The 16780-nt window shown below is 39.1% G+C and overlaps 1 protein-coding gene across 2 annotated transcripts in view; it reads right to left on the reverse strand.

Annotated features, from left to right (window-relative positions):
- LOC139974201 (receptor-type tyrosine-protein phosphatase S-like) overlaps positions 1 to 16780 on the reverse strand; it is a 65170-nt gene that overhangs the window by 12142 nt on the left and 36248 nt on the right. For both annotated transcript variants that reach the window (XM_071981184.1, XM_071981174.1), the window contains 13 exons: positions 16549 to 16657; positions 15046 to 15277; positions 14641 to 14680; positions 13318 to 13417; positions 9097 to 9149; positions 7473 to 7687; positions 6677 to 6764; positions 6183 to 6259; positions 5485 to 5521; positions 4487 to 4584; positions 3588 to 3704; positions 1951 to 2108; positions 988 to 1123 (listed from right to left, as the gene is read on the reverse strand). In XM_071981184.1, the coding sequence (XP_071837285.1) occupies positions 988 to 1123; positions 1951 to 2108; positions 3588 to 3704; positions 4487 to 4584; positions 5485 to 5521; positions 6183 to 6259; positions 6677 to 6764; positions 7473 to 7687; positions 9097 to 9149; positions 13318 to 13417; positions 14641 to 14680; positions 15046 to 15277; positions 16549 to 16657 (1460 nt within the window). The remainder of the gene's footprint in view (positions 1 to 987; positions 1124 to 1950; positions 2109 to 3587; positions 3705 to 4486; positions 4585 to 5484; positions 5522 to 6182; positions 6260 to 6676; positions 6765 to 7472; positions 7688 to 9096; positions 9150 to 13317; positions 13418 to 14640; positions 14681 to 15045; positions 15278 to 16548; positions 16658 to 16780) is intronic.

Here is a 16780-nt window from a genome sequence, read left to right on the forward strand (position 1 = left end):
TAGAGTTAATTCAGAAGACAGGAAGTGTGACATTCTCAAGCTTCACAAACCCATAGCGGAGGTGAAAAGGGAAGGGTGGGTGAGGGGGGGGGGGAGAGGGGGGAAGATGTTGGCATGTGACAAGCAGGACCACAATTGGAAGCAATTAAAAGTCCAGTTTACTTCTGATTTTTCAGCACAGCTTAAAGTGGATGAGATATAGAAGAATAAATATTGAAAATTATACAGGATCTGGTTACATTTGCATATTTTTTTTTTCTCTGGCAATCAGTTAAAATTGGCCTAAAACAGATCCATTACGACTTTGTTTGTTTTGTACCACAATCACAACATAAACGATAAAACCTGTTGAGAAAGCCGTTCTCTTTCGCAAAATAGATACACACTTAGCCCTAGACTACCAGCTAGGCTTTCACAGCAGAGGTACAGTACAGACACTTCCTAGCCTAGCCTACTTGTGACACAAGAATCAAAGAATCTGAAGCAGTCACATCATCTGTTGAGGCTAAATACCAGGTTACCTTCTGTTTGGTATAGATAAAAAGGTTTTATAGTCCTTACACCGACTAGGACTTTACTTTATGTGGATTACGTGAGAAGTGAAGCATGATAATACTTATGAAAGCTACCTTGCTACTTTCCATTATCAAGCACCAACTCTCTTATCACTGGATATCACTAAATATTGATCAAAAGTAAGATTTAGATCAAATTTACATTGTCTTTTTTTATAACCGCATTAAAGTATCGTCTGCTTAAAAATCATCTGAAAAAACTAGTTCATTCACCACGTACCTTATGTACATACTCACGTTCCCCCTATATTAACTTTAGCGTACAAATATCTGGTTTAAATGATTGTGGGTGGGGATTTCGGGAATGGAATTTGCTTGGTGATGGTTCAAAATTACTGAGAAGATATAATCCGGTCAGATACAAAACTGGAGGAAAAGAAATCCACAGGCAAAAAAGTTGCATGAAACTTACTGCGATTTGAACCATTTTGACTCTGTTCTCTCTCATCTGAGTGACGAAGCCGAAGACGTTTATTTTCCCCTCGGCATCAGCCATGTCCAACATGGCGTCAAGAGTGATGTAGGTCCCTGTGCGGCCGACTCCAGCACTAACAAAGCAAACAACAGAGGTAAAATGCAGGGCTTGCAAAATGTAATCGTTATGTTTATAAACAAAACGAGACTTATGTCATGTGTGAAGAGTAACTTTGGTAAGTAGAAGTTGGTAATGTTGACAATTCCTCACAGAAAGGATTTCATCTATGGCATCGATTTAGAGGATGAATTTAGGCACCAAATTTGGTACGTTGTAGACCGCAAAAAAAATACACTGCTATCAGACAAGGTTGTATTTCCATATCATATTTAATTATTATGAGAAATGATTGATTATGGAATTGGGAGAGGTTCATGAAATGAGTGACTGGACTAAGTAGTCTAACAAACATTTTAGGCACCAAATTAACTTTAGTACGTTGTAGACCGCTAAAATACACTGCTATCAGTTTAGGTTGTATTGCAGGCATGGTGGCCAAGCTAGCTAAACATTACTGTCATCATTTGTGTTGCAGTCTATAAATCAATCAATCGCACATGGTAAGACCTAGGTCATCCACAAAGCCGAACTAAGAGGTTCATTTAGCTACAAGATAGTCTTCAATAGACTAAGCTGAAAGGCTTTTACCACTGAGACACATTCAAACTGAACATTCTGCACGCATACACATTCATGTTGGAGAAGACCAAAAAAACAGTTCTTTTCTTGATGTTGCACATCAAAAGCTTAGCAGATGTCCTGTACTATCAGGAAATACACTGGAAATTCAATTCAATACTCTCTTTCAAAGCAAAACTAAATGATAACTGAATTTGATATCGTGGGTCAACTGTCAAACTCTTTTGACCTCTGTTAAAGTGTGATCTGATTTGGAGTTACCTGCAGTGGACAACCAAGGGTCCGCTCTGATGGTTGTCGTCGGAACGGACTACTTGGAGCAATTCCAGAATAGGACCGGCAAAGTCTGGCACTTTCATGTCTGGCCAAGCAGTGAAGTGGTAGTGGATGACGGTCTTCACGACATCTTCATCTTCAAGCTGGAAGGGAGGAAGATGGCTAAACGTAACACCAGGTGATTGATTCTCGACGAAGCAGAAGACAGAGATGCTTGGTAGTTACAAAGACCTAGGCTGGTCTGTCCCTCCCAAGTCCAGTAATACACGCACTATCTATAAGAACCATCAGCATTGGTCCAGCTTTACACCCACTATAGCAATGAGCAGCATTGGTCCAGCTTTACACCCACTATCTATAACAATCATCAGCATTGGTACAGCCCTACACCCACTTTCTGTAACAATCATGAGCATTGGTCCAGCCCTGCACCCACTATCTATAACCATCAACAGCATTGGTCCAGCCCTGCACCCACTATCTATAACCATCAACAGTATTGATCCAGCCCTGCACCCACTATCTATAACAATCATCAGCATTGTTCCAGCCCTGCACCCACTATCTATAACCATCAAAATCATTGGTCCAGCCCTGCACCCACTATCTATAACAATAATCAGTATTGATCCAGCCCTGTACCCACTATCTATAACAATAATCAGTATTGATCCAGCCCTGCACCCACTATCTATAAAAATCATTACCATTGGTCCAGCCCTGCACCCACTATCTATAAAAATCATCAGAATTGGTCCAGCCCTGCACCCACTATCTATAACAATAATCAGTATTGTTCCAGCCCTGCACCCACTATCTATAACCATCAAAATCATTGGTCCAGCCCTGCACCCACTATCTATAACAATAATCAGTATTGATCCAGCCCTGCACCCACTATCTATAAAAATCATTACCATTGGTCCAGCTTTACACCCACTATCTATAAAAATCATCAGAATTGGTCCAGCCCTGCACCCACTATCTATAACAATCATCAGCATTGATCCAGCCCTGCACCCACTATCTATAACAATCATCAGCATTGGTCCAGCCCTGCACCCACTATCTATAACAATCATCAGTATTGGTCCAGCCCTGCACCCACTGTCTGTAACAATCAACAGCATTGGTCCAGCCCTGCACCCACTATCTATAACAATCATCAGCATTGGTCCAGCCCTGCACCCACTATCAATTACCATCAATAGCATTGGTCCAGCCCTAGGCCCACTATCTATAACATTCATCAGCATTGGTCCAGCCCTGCACCCACTATCTATAACATTCATCAGCACTAGTCCAGCCCTACGCCATGCATCAATCATTATGCAGTGCTCATTACTTGTTTTCCTCACCCACTAATGATACATACATACATACACACATACAAAATACATACATACATACAAAATACATACATACAATGATCACCAGTTAATGTCCATTGCTCCTCACATATTTATGCATGGCATTGGACAAGCAGCATTAACATGTATTGCTATCATAAATGAAACATTACATAAAGAGCCATAGTTACATACAGTAGGCAATCACTGCCCGTATCTCTATATTATACCGGTGGTGGTTACAGGTCCTGAAGATGGCCTTCATTTACTTACAGATTGGAGATTAAAGGTTCTGATGGTGTAGGCTGCTAACTTCTTCTCAGTTACCAAAGTCACAATCACATTATTATACTTCAACGCCTCATCTGGCCAATACTTTTCACATTTTTTCTGGTTGGAAATGGAGAAGAGAAATTGACAAGATTTCAGCACTGGAGTGACGTTGCTGAATGACAGCTGTGTATATGCATGTATAATCTCATTAAAACAATTAATTTATTGCATCATAGAAAGAAACAGAATAATAAGAATGTGTTTGAATATTCTACTACTACTACTACTACCAAAGCTTCATTTTTAAGCAACTCAAACCAGCTGTGTACCCTTTTAACTTTTGTTTTAGAAATTTTATAACCAAGATTCCAGATCCATGTCAAGATAAATATATACACACAAGAAGTACAGGACACAATATGTATATCTATATATACATCTATATAAATATATATATATATATATATATATATACACAAAACCTAGAAGTACAGGACACAACAGGAATAGACGCCATATTGTCAATGACAATTGTCAAAATATTGTCAATGTTAAATTTCATAATATTTATTTTAAAAAAAGCCTAGTACTCCAGAATGATTCTAGACAAAACTCAAGATTTTGATCCTAATTTTGTATCTCACGAAGGAAACATAAGAAGTGAAGGTAAAGATACCAATTGTGTTTGATCTATTATCAGATATTGTTTTTAATCTAGGGGGAATCTAAAGTGATCGGATAATTGGGAATCAAACCCTCAATCCGGCCAAATAATACACTTTACTGTGCCAGAGTGATACAGGAAGAAATGTAAACTGTTAACTAACGGAAACAGTACCCAAAATGTATACGAAAAAAACAATTTGGAATAAAACTCCTGATGTAGGACAAACAGTTACCTTTCCCATCTCCACAACGTTCGTCAGCATCACAATCTTTCCGACATCTTCCTGCCATATCATCCTCCAGAAATCTTTGACCGATGCAGTGTTCGGACCTACCGTCATAAAACAATGAAAACAGAGTATAACTTTTATGTGTCTGAGTAACATTTATAACTGTGTGCACAGAAATCTTTGACCGAAGCAGTGTTAGGACCTACCGTCATAAAACAATGGAACAGGGTACTAATTTTATGTGTCTGAGTAACATTTATAACTGTGTGCACAGAAAATCTTTCACCAATGCAGTGCTAAGGACCTACCGTCATAAAACAATGGAAACAGAGCATAACTTTTATGTGTCTGTGTAACATTTATAACTGTGTGCACACAGGTTTGTTTGCTCCGTTAACAAAAGAAGCCCAGTGTACATGGGTATAGGAATATTAATAAATCCATGATATATCTGGTATTAATAAAACTGGTGATACCCAAGAATTGACCATTGTGGCCCTGTTCACACACCACACAAAAATCAGCTCCAACAAGCCAGTTTAGAGCTCATATTATTCGGGGGGGGGGGGGAGAGAGGAGGGGGCCTTATAATACAGTGCATTTATAATTGATTTGAATCTGACGTGGATCAAAGGATATGATGTTTTGTTGCACAGTTGTATGGTGCAGAATTTTTATATATTTTTTTTATTGTTCTTTGATCATTAATTATGATTTGAAGTTTGATCTGGGGTTGCTTTGAGAGCACTGCAAACCCTAATCGGGACTGAGTTTTCAATCCCAGTCTCTGTTCCCAGTGAGAACGTCGACTGCAAGACTGATTCAGAATCCAGCGTTTAGATTGAAGATTTCATTGAATGCTCAGGGTCGATTTTGTCCCAAATCTAGTGTAAAATGGATCGACCTGTTTTCCAAAACAACTCGGTAATCTAATTCATATAAAATCTTAGCACGAGTTTGATATTTCGGCAATGGTCCCATCAACGCGAAAAGACGCTTACCGTGAGAGGCGATGTACTTGGTCGGGTAATTGTAACCCTGCAAGAGACAATAAGAAGAATTTATTACTAATGATTATTAATGATGTTATATCGAGAGTCACATGACTGGGAACATTAATAACTTGCTGCAAGATGCTGCAAGATGCTGCATAACATGCTGTAAGATACACCTATTCAGTAAGCTTCTCAAACAATTGCATTTTGCAATTGTTGCCGCTTTTTCTTTTCAACACCGATATTTTTTCGCTTTTACTATTAATAACGTTGGTAATAAATAGAATAACTGTCAAAGAGGCCTGATATATATTCTGCTGATTACAGGACTACCAGCAGAAGGGGACTATTCCAGTCAATATGGACGTCAAATTGAGATGTCATCTGGGGAATTCTTCTTCATTAGTTACACACCTGTACCTATGTACTTGATGAGGGGTTTACTATTTAGAGGTGTGGGGGGGGCTACTCTTGATCTTTGGACGAAATGGCCTGGAGAGATGTCGTAGATATTGACCTTACAGATCAACGCAAAGAGATGTACTTCCAGTACGACGTCTTCGGTGATCTAGACTAGTCAGAGACGTTATGACACAAAATTGATTTCTCTAAATTAAGAAGTATTTGCACACAAATAACAAGTGGGTTATTAATGTAGTCAGAACTTGGATTCACAGGTATACTGGGAGGTGAATTAAACTCACATCGATATAGGACGCATTGATGTAGTCAGAATGTGGATCACCTTCCAACGTCTGTAAGACAACTCGTGAACTATCGTCTGCATAACGACAAAGATAAAACAAGAGATTACATTTGTTAAAAGCAGGGAATGTGGCTGGTATGTTTCCAAAAATGTGGTCTATGGAGTTTAAAAAGTACTTCTCTGTGCAAAGTAGTAACATTTCATCATAAAACGATCATATAATTTTTTAAATTTTTCTTCGTAATTTTCAAATTCGCCCTTGTGCTATTAACTTTAAAAAGAAAACACAATTGGAGAATGTACAAAGAGATCGGTAGTCAAAATCCAAAACAAAAAAAAGAGACGAAAAAAACAAGTCTGCTTGACGAAAAAACTGACTGTTCTTGGGCTGCTGATTTCTGACTTATCTTAGATGCAAACCTCACTCTACACAACCATATTCACTGATAGAATGAATTGTCCTTTGAATTACAAATTAAATGTTATACATACATGGAATGATGTTGCCATAGCGATTCTTCCTTTTGTTTTGTGGTTTCTCGGCAGCTTGACACGGGTAGAGAATGGAATCTGGCAACGCCTGCGAAAGATTACAGAAAAGACAAGGATAGGCTAGGATAGCAAAATTATGAATGATATGAATGTAGAGCGTTTAATTCGCTTGAGGAGGACAGACCTTGAGAGAAATGGAACTTGAATACTTACAGAAATGATAACTGAGGGCCTGTGGGTGTTGGCAGCAGCAAATTGATACAGATGGCCAAATCGTGTAGGCAAAGGTAATAATGAAATGTGATTGGCACAAACAGTTACACACGTTAAAACTGTGTGTATTGCTAACAAGAGGCACATGATGTGGCATTGCTTACTTTCATGCCACATATGGCCCGTGCACACAGACTTTATGGGACCTGCATTAGATCTTTGTATTGCCCACAAAATTCGATATCTCCAATATTTCTAATTTCACTGGGAACATCTTTGAGTGGAGGAGGCCCAGAAAAACTGGTATAAAATCTCTCAGTAGCGTGTGATATTAATCTTGTGGCCACCTCTGGCCTATACACAGAGGGGGGGGGATCAAAGTGGTTGTACCGAGAGAAATGACATTGGCAAAAACCTTACTGCAGTGGCTCAAACTAGTTCATGGTGCATGGCCAAAAGTACATGTTGTGAATAAGACAAATGAACTGGCTGAAGAAGGGGGAAAAAAAGAAATAAAAAGACAAAAAAAAGAAAAAAACAAAAACAAAAAACAAAAAACAAACAAAAAAAACGTATGTCTCACCTCATATTCCAACAAGAAATTATCTGTCTCGCTCGCTTTCTTTTTTTTGATGTATGCAGACAATTCTGCTATCTTAACCGTCTTGCCTGGATTTTTGGGCTTTTTCGGGACTGCTGGTTTCTGGCCTCGCTGGTTCTTCTTGTTAGCGTTCTGCAGTTCAAGTTCTTCTGGGCTTCCATTCTGCAGGACCACGATATCTGGCTTATCTCGTTGTTCTGTTTTGAGGGAGGAAACAATGGAATTTTATTCACTGATTCCAATTTATAGTCATGATTATTGGAGAACGTACAGCATCACTATTTCAGGAAAAAAAATATGTGTCCGAATTTTGTGAATCCCCAGTTATGAAGGCTGTGAATTTTGTCTTTTATATAATAAAATAGTATCTATGTGCAGTAAAAAAGGCTATATGTATATCTTTTATATTGCAATTTGACCTATTTGCACATATATTTTTGATATGCCAATACCAGATAAATTATTCCCTGCTATTTAAAAATTATTTTGTGTTGGGATATGAAGTAATCTCAAGATAGGGTCATGCATTGTTCAATAATGATAATAATGATGATGATGATGATCATAATAAAGTGAGTATCATTACCAGGGTTTCAATTCAATCAAATGAGCTACTTCTACTAGCAAGACCAGACAAATTGCCATAAAAACAAATGACCATTGAAATAACCTCTACTGTCTGGACCCCAACAGATTACCTGTACCAACAAGACCACACATTACTAGAGCTACTGAACATACCTCAAATAGTACCACTAACAGCAGGGTCTGCATATTTTACCTCTATTAACATCACTCTGTGTACATGTCTTTAACAATATGTATGGTGAATGAAGTTACCATCACTGCCTGCAGATCCAAGGAATTACCTGTACCAACAAGAACTGCACCCATAGAGTTACCATTACCTGTACCAACAATAGGTGTCCTCACAGAGTGACTATTACCTGTACCAACAAGAGGGGCCTCCACAGATTTACTATTACCTATACCAACAAGAACTGCACCCATAGAGTAAACATTACTTGTAGCAACAAGAGGTGCCCCACACAGAGTGACTATTACTTGTACCAAACAAGAGGTGCCCCACAGAGTAAATATTACCTGTACCAACAAGAGGTGCCCCAAAGAATTACTATTGCCTGTACCAACAAGTGCTGTCCCCCACAGAAATACTATTGCCTGTAGTATGCTACCATTACTATTACCTATAGTATGCTACCTATTCTTAGTACCTATAGTATGCTTCCTATTCTTATTACCTATAGTATGCTACCTATTCTTATTACCTCTAGTATGCTTCCTATTTTTATCTCCTATAGTATGCTACCATTCTTATCACCTATAGTATGCTACCATTCTTATTACCTATAGTATGCTTCCTATTTTTATCTCCTATAGTATGCTACCTATTCTTATCACCTATAGTATGCTACCAATCTTATTACCTATAGTATGCTACCTATTATTTCTACCTATAGTATGCTACCTATTCTTATTACCTATAGTATGCTACCATTCTTATTACCTATAGTACGCTACCTATATTCTAATCACCTATAGTATGCTACCTATTCGTTCTACCCGTGCTACCTATTCTATTTACCTCTAGCTACTCGTGCATAAACCTCTTTTTCTTCTTCCTCCTTAGTCTGCTTCCTAAAACAAACAGGAATGTAAAACACTTGAAAAAGTAAATTTAATTGAATAATATACTTTCTTTTCATATTAAAACGAGTTTACATGCAAAAAAAAAAAATAAAAAAAAATAAAACAATCCAATCAGCATTTCCAACGATGTTTAATTTGACATATTGAGATTATAAACTTGACTTTGCTCTTAAAAATTGTTTAAGAAATCCTGTCTGACTTGAACATCCGGTTAACATGTGGTCTTAATCTGTCCGGATATTATTCTAAATAAAAACTAGAGCACCAATGGTGCAGAAGCTCATACCTTTTCGAGCTGAAAAATGTAGGGCCCACAAAACCAATTTTGGGCCCGTGAGGGATACCCCCCCCCCCTCCGTTAGCAGAATCCAGGCCACACCACTGGCTATAATTCCTATTTTCCCCTTTAAATCCTATTTTACCCACTCTCTCAAACAATACCACTGACCTACCCTATTAAACTTTCTCCCCTCTACCTTAGCAGACATAACAAGCACTCCCTACAAGTCATAACTTCACAAGCTGCCTACATACCTCAGGCTCAAAGACTTCTAAGAATCGGCAAGTGCTGATTGGCTATAGGGCTCTCATGCTTACAGTTCAACAGTTAATAACAACTCCCAGTCCTGCTTTAATTCCACTAACAGCCTCTGCAGAGCTTAACCACAAATGTAAACAAACACTGCAGACACCGGGAGACAAATTAAAGGAGCTTTGGCAAAAAGTGAAGGCTCAGATTTTTTTAAACAATGGGGATTAATTGTAATTAATTAACTTTGACCAAAAATTTTAAGGCATCACCTTATTCATACACAATCCAACAATCATCAGTTCAACTTTGAATATGATCCATCAAAATCTTGAGGAGATAGAGATATTTGAAAATATTACAAAGAATGACCCCCTAAATGACCTTTGACCTCAATTTTCCGAACACCCCTCGTAACTCTCATCCCGAGGAACATTGTGACCAAGTTTCATTATAATTGGCCATACACTGTACGAACAGGAGCAATTTGAAAATATAAGGCCGCGGCCCGGGCCACAAAAGACCCCTAGTTGATCTTTGATCTCAAATTCATGAACACCCTGAAGGTAAAACTACCATAGTACTATCGTGACAAACCCTCAACATTGTACCATGGAATCTGTAGGAGAAGAAGCATTTTGCGTATTTCCACAAAATGGCCCATTACGGCCCACAGATGACCTTTGACCCCAAATTTTGGACCATCTCTGATGGCCCTATACCCAATGGTCCTTGTGTCCAAGTTTCATGAAATTCCATCAAACACTGTGCGAGTGGGAGCGGTTTTACCAATTGTTGACGGATAGAGTGATAGAGTGATAGAATGATAGAGTGATAGACGCCGCACTGTAACAATAGCTCACACCAGCATGCTGGTATGAGCTAACAAAAACTGTTGGCAAACTTCTTATCCACTGAAGAGCCTGTGTATTAAGAGATTGTGTAAAAATATTGAGTGGGCCTGACGTTTCGATCCTAGCAGGATTTCTCCAGTCAATCTCTCTTGTGTTTACCCTGCTCATTAACCTATCTGTATTTTGTGCTTGTATTTTGTTCCTCATACTTTCTGTTACTTGTCATTCAGCCTCTGAAGAAGATCCTGCTAAGATGAAACGTCAGGCCCACTTACTTTTACACATTCTCTTATTCTATCACGATTTAGAGCTTTCCTACAATACACTACCTACAATGTAAGTTACTATTTATGCCAGTTGTAAGCATTGCTGTCTTCTTTTTAACCCAAAATCTATCATCTTTCGTTCTCAGAATCTGACATTTTATGTATTTTGCATGCAAAAAATTCTACTTCTACAGTGTTCACACATTCAATACCTAGGCTTTGATTTAACCCTTGTCATAACATTTGACATTTTAGTTTAGTTACTACAAAAGTCTGAAAATAGATCTGAAACAATTTGAAAAAAAAGAGCTTTCCCTGGATACACTCATACAGTGCACCATTAAAACAAGTAATTTTCATTTTCACTTGAAATTAAATTTACTTGATCAATTTAAACAGGTATTTTATCACTCAAAATCTGTTAGCAAATTGCTTATCCACTAGAGAGCCTGTGTTATTAAGAGAATGTGTTAAAGTAAGTGGGCCTGACATTTTGATTCTTCTTTCAGAGGCTGAATGACAAGTAACAGAAACAACAACTTTAAGGGACAATTCTGTCCCTTCATAATATATTATATTTCGTCCCTTTTATCACCCCAAAGTGAAAGCACGAAAGCGAAACAAGTGACAATTGCATACGGCTTTGAAAACTTCAAAACAGTTGTTACTAATTAAAACATTAGACATACTTCAAATCAGCAGAGCTTCTAGTTTCCCTAATATTTGACTGACATATGAGTATATCGATACAAGAGTTTTCACCTTTTTGGACTGCAGAGCAGGCCACTAGTTTTTTACTTCTATACACCCGGCATATATATAGATGAGCACTGCATGACTGCCATGCGGTCTTTTCTTGTGACGATAATTGTATACATTTTAGGTTTTCACATTCTGATTTTTAAAATACTATTGTTAACACCACCACAACGAGCAAGAGAAAAAAATCAGCGTTCTCTTAGTGATTGCATTTTTAGGCCAAACTGGAGTTTTAACCAAATTACCAGATGATCATAGATAAGAATGAAATTTTGGGTGATGTTTATTTTATATCGGATGCCAGTCATTTTGATAGAGATTGTTTACGAATGCTTTCTCAAATTTCTAATTAATTACTGAAAATCTTTAGTAATAATTCACTGCATTTAAACTGGTAACCAAAGAGTGTGAGGATTTAACATATCACCATGAGCCAATTTTAGTGTCTTGCTTGCTTTGGGAGTTTTGGATTTGAGGTTTTTTTGTTGTATTCTCTTTATACTTATTGTTTGATTGGTTTGTATGTACAGGGACCACAGTGGAAACAAGTCTGTCGGCCTGCAGACATTTCTGTGTTAATCCTGCACCATGTGTCTTGTATTTGTCTTTGCATTTTGACGTGAAATTAATCAAATCAAAATTAATGCCTGTGGTGAATGCTGCATACATGATAGGCTATAGTCCCAAACATGCAGCTTTTTTTTCAAAAGTAAGTACTTCACTTTCACTTATATCGTTATAGACGGACTCGTCGTTCAATGGGCATACGGAGATACAAAAGGACACTGCAAGCGACTGCTTCTCTCGAACGCTGCCGAGAATATATGTATAGGTAAGCATCAATTATCATACAGGCATGCTAAATACCGTAGGCCTAAGCTGCTTGACTAAATATATATATATATATATATATATATATATATATATATATATATATATAAATATATATATATGTACTACAGTATGATAAAAGCATGTAATAGCAGTCTATATGCTGTTCTCTCTCAGTTTAATCTACCTAGTACCTAGGCTACTTCTTTGTATGTAACATCAGGCTAAAGTGATAGCCTTAACTTATATCACTGCACCCTGTTTATCTGTGCTAAGATACCTCATACGACCTTTGTCTCAGTCTGTACAAAACTCCACTCTTTATCTCTCTCTGTCTCTCTTAATTCGCCTCAGCTTATCTCTGTCTATTATGACCTATCTAATTAAAAATGCAAATTAAATATACCTAAAAACCTTGTCATGTCATTTGCTCAACGAATTCACATCATGTCTTTGTACTTTCAACTCCTTTAACATTTTATTCGTTTACGGTTTCTTTATCAATGTAAGTCTTTTTTAATCTTTTAACATATGTTGGTTCTTACGTTCCAATTTATTATTCCAGTTTCCAACTGTGTAATAGATATAGTCAAGGGTGCCATGGGAAAGATATAGCCTCGGCTAACCAAGTTACTCTCTCAAGATAAAGTTGAAGTATATTTAAATTTTTTTTTTTTTTAATTAAAAAAATAATGATAAAAAAATAAAAATAAACAAATAAATAAATAAATAAATGATCCATTGTTTAAAGTTAATGTTGTCATCTGACGAAGCGGTCCAAAGGACAACCACTGATATTTGTGATTACTCTTCTAGGTAGAATTTTTCAATTTGAATAATCGTTTACTAATCCACCAAAGGAAACGAGGTTATCTATTAGTGACAATTCATGACTACATAAAAGTTAAAGGTCCTACCTTCTCTTATATAGGAAGGCTGCTGCTACAAGGACAAAAACACAGCAAAACAAGATCAATAGTAGTATGATGATCAGTACTGCATTGCCTGAGCGATAAGCTATAGAAAAAGTCAAAAGAAGAAACATATATTAAACATATATTAAAGCATTAAAAAGTGATACTTCCTTTATATCCACTACCCAGATCATCCCCCCTCCATCTTACACCACATCCTATCCCCCTTCCATCTTACACCACATCCGATCCCTCTTCCATCCCTACACCACATCCGATCCCCCTTCCAACCCAACATCTGATCCCCCTTACCATCCCTACACCACATCCGATCCCCCTTCCAACCCAACACAACATCTGATCCCCCTTACCATCCCTACACCACATCCGATCCCTATTCCATCTTACACCACATCCGATCCCCCTCCATCCCTACACCACATCTGATCCCCCTCCATCTCTACACCACATCCGATCCCCCTGCCATCCCTACACCACATCCAATCCCCCTCCATCCCTACACCACATCGGATCCCCCTTCCATCCCTAACACCCCATCCGATCCCCCTGCCATCCCTACACCACATCCGATCCCCCTCCATCCCTACACCACATCGGATCCCCCTTCCATCCCTAACACCCCATCCGATCCCCTTCCATCCCTACACCACATCCGATCCCCCTCCATCTCTACCCCACATCCGATCCCCCTTCCATCCCTACACCACATCCGATCCCCTTCCATCCCTACACCACATCCGATCCCCATCCATCCCTACACCACATCGGATCCCCCTTCCATCCCTACACCACATCCGATCCCCCTCCTTCCCTACACCACATCCGATCCCCTTCCATTCCCACACCACATCCGATCCCCCTTCCATCCCTACACCACATCCGATCCCCCTCCATCCCTACACCACATCGGATCCCCTTCCATCCCCACACCACATCCGTTCCCCCTCCATCCCTACACCACATCGGATCCCCTTCCATCCCCACACCACATCCGTTCCCCCTCCATCCCTAACACCACATCCGATCCCCCTCCATCCCTACGCAACATCCGTTCCCCCTCCATCCCTAACACCACATCCGATCCCCCTCCATCCCTACGCAACATCCGATCCCCCTTCCATCCCTTACACCACATCTGATCCCCCTTCCATCCCCAACACCACATCCGATCCCCCTTCCAATTCCTACACCACATTCGACAGTCATCGATGCATGCTTAAAAGTTTGTTCCAAAACTTTCTTTGCTGCTTAAATGTTCACAAGTCAAAAAGGATAGAGTAACGAGTGCAAAGAGTTTATGCTTACCACTTATTTCAACTTGGCTGCTCCATTTAACCTCTACGTCCTGAAAACAATGGACAGGATAATTAAGTTAATGACTAAATGAAACAGTGAGGGATGAGAGTGCAAAATGTATGTAGACAGCAGAGTAGCTCGCATGGGTATCTCTGAATGCAATAGTGTCATAGTGTCAATGCTGCAGAGATGAATCATGGATCATTTTACATTGAGCTAGTATGACATGCAGAGAATAAAACAAATGCAAAGGAAATATTGACGAGGCAAATGCATGAAAATGACACATTTTATATCGAGGGTCAAGGGGTTTTAGACTACAAGCTTGTGCTCTACCGTTCAAATAAAGTTTCCCAAATCTAGACAGTCTCATAACTGGGGTTGCACCCTGGGGGGGGAGGGGGTGGGGCCTACCTCATCTGTCTTGCTACAGACTCCTATCGACATGCTATATTCTCGGTCCTTTTGCAGAGGTGCGTTGTAGTAGTCGCTGTAGTTCTTCCCGTCGCCAAGGGTGAATACCGTGTCTTCGCCTGACTTGGCTATTTCTGCTGCGATGTATTCGTTCTGGTTACTTCCGTAAGTATGGAGCATGGCAGCCGACCGCTTGCTCTTCGATACAGTCGTTATATTGATGAAATACCCACTGGATGATGAAAGGAAAAAAAATGGAAAAAAAAATACAAAAAAAACACAATAAAATCGGTTAGTGCAAGTCACTTTTGACTCGCGAGGACGTGTAATGATTCTGTCTATTTATTCTCATCATTTTTTTCATCATTTCTCATTATTCGTTGGCAATATTTGGAGACACTTGCTTGCGTGTATTGTTCAAAAAAGGCTTCACCGTCAACCCGTATTGTCAAAATTATGTAACCACCGCAAAGATAACAAGAACACATCACAACGTATCTCTCTGCAGTCGCTTACCTACACTACACCTCGTCCATACACTCATCCACAAAATGAAGAACACTTGTGGCAATCACTTCTCTCATGCTTGCAATGTATCGCAACGACGTATTTGTCGAAATGTGCCACAGAGACAAATGTGAAGGCTTTTGCAAACATTTCTACAGATCTTGTATTGAAAAGAAGTGCGTCCATAATGTAGTGCCGTTGAAACGGCTCATTGGACGATTAATTTCTAAGATTGTTAATTCCTGACATGAAACTAAGCAAGTCATGTCATACAAATAGCGCATTTGAAAATCCTCCCTTTAGTTAAGACTGTTGTTCATTCTTTCCCCACTGCCCACTTCTTCACCTTTCGAGGCTATTAGTCTGCAGGAACATTAGCCGTGTGTGTTACGTAATCAATTCCCAAAGCCTAGCAAAGGAGAGCCTATTGAAATGTCCGAGGGAAGGTGAAACTGTTTTAATATATGCAGTGGTATCAAAGAGCTCATTTCGAATGTCTTACTGCACTGTAGGTTTTATGGAGGAGTAAGTAGGAAGGTTAAGTTGATATAGAGACACCCAGGGGGGTAGGAAGCTTCCAAAAAGGGAGGGGGCACAACATCAGAGGGGCACTTTCTCATTCCACAACCATTGTTATGCTATAAACCGATACACACCGGCCATATCACTTAAATATACATGATGTGTTAGTATGCTATCAATACTATTTATTGAGATTGTTTATTGTTAACCGTGCTACACAAAGATATGGGATGCCATTTTAAAAATAGCATGTACAGACTAAAAATTAATAATTAAAATAAAATATTAAATTTAACAAAGGCTTAAGATATCCAAAAGACAGTTCTTCATCAAAGGGGCACATGTTATTTTGCCAGTAGGGCACATTTGCTATTTGCAAAAAGTGGGGGTGGGGCACGTACCCCCCGTTCCCCCCTCCCGGCTCCTACCACCCTGGAGACACCACACACACACACACAGCTCAGTCTGGCTTACGTGGCATAATCCTGCCGTAACGCAGGAAGCGTAAAGACTGCGTCTGATTCCCCTCGTCTGATGGATGATGCAATCTTCTCCATGTGTTCTGGTGGTATGGGATCCAAATCTTCAAAGAATAATGAAGTCAAGTTTACTAATCAGCAAGACAAGAACATTAAGAGGAGGGATTAAAATGCTTTTCTTTTCTTTTATTGCAGAAAATGGCCGTCATATTTTAAAGAGACAACTT

Source organism: Apostichopus japonicus, chromosome 2, assembly GCF_037975245.1.
Source record: "Apostichopus japonicus isolate 1M-3 chromosome 2, ASM3797524v1, whole genome shotgun sequence".
Lineage (NCBI taxonomy): Eukaryota > Metazoa > Echinodermata > Holothuroidea > Aspidochirotida > Stichopodidae > Apostichopus > Apostichopus japonicus.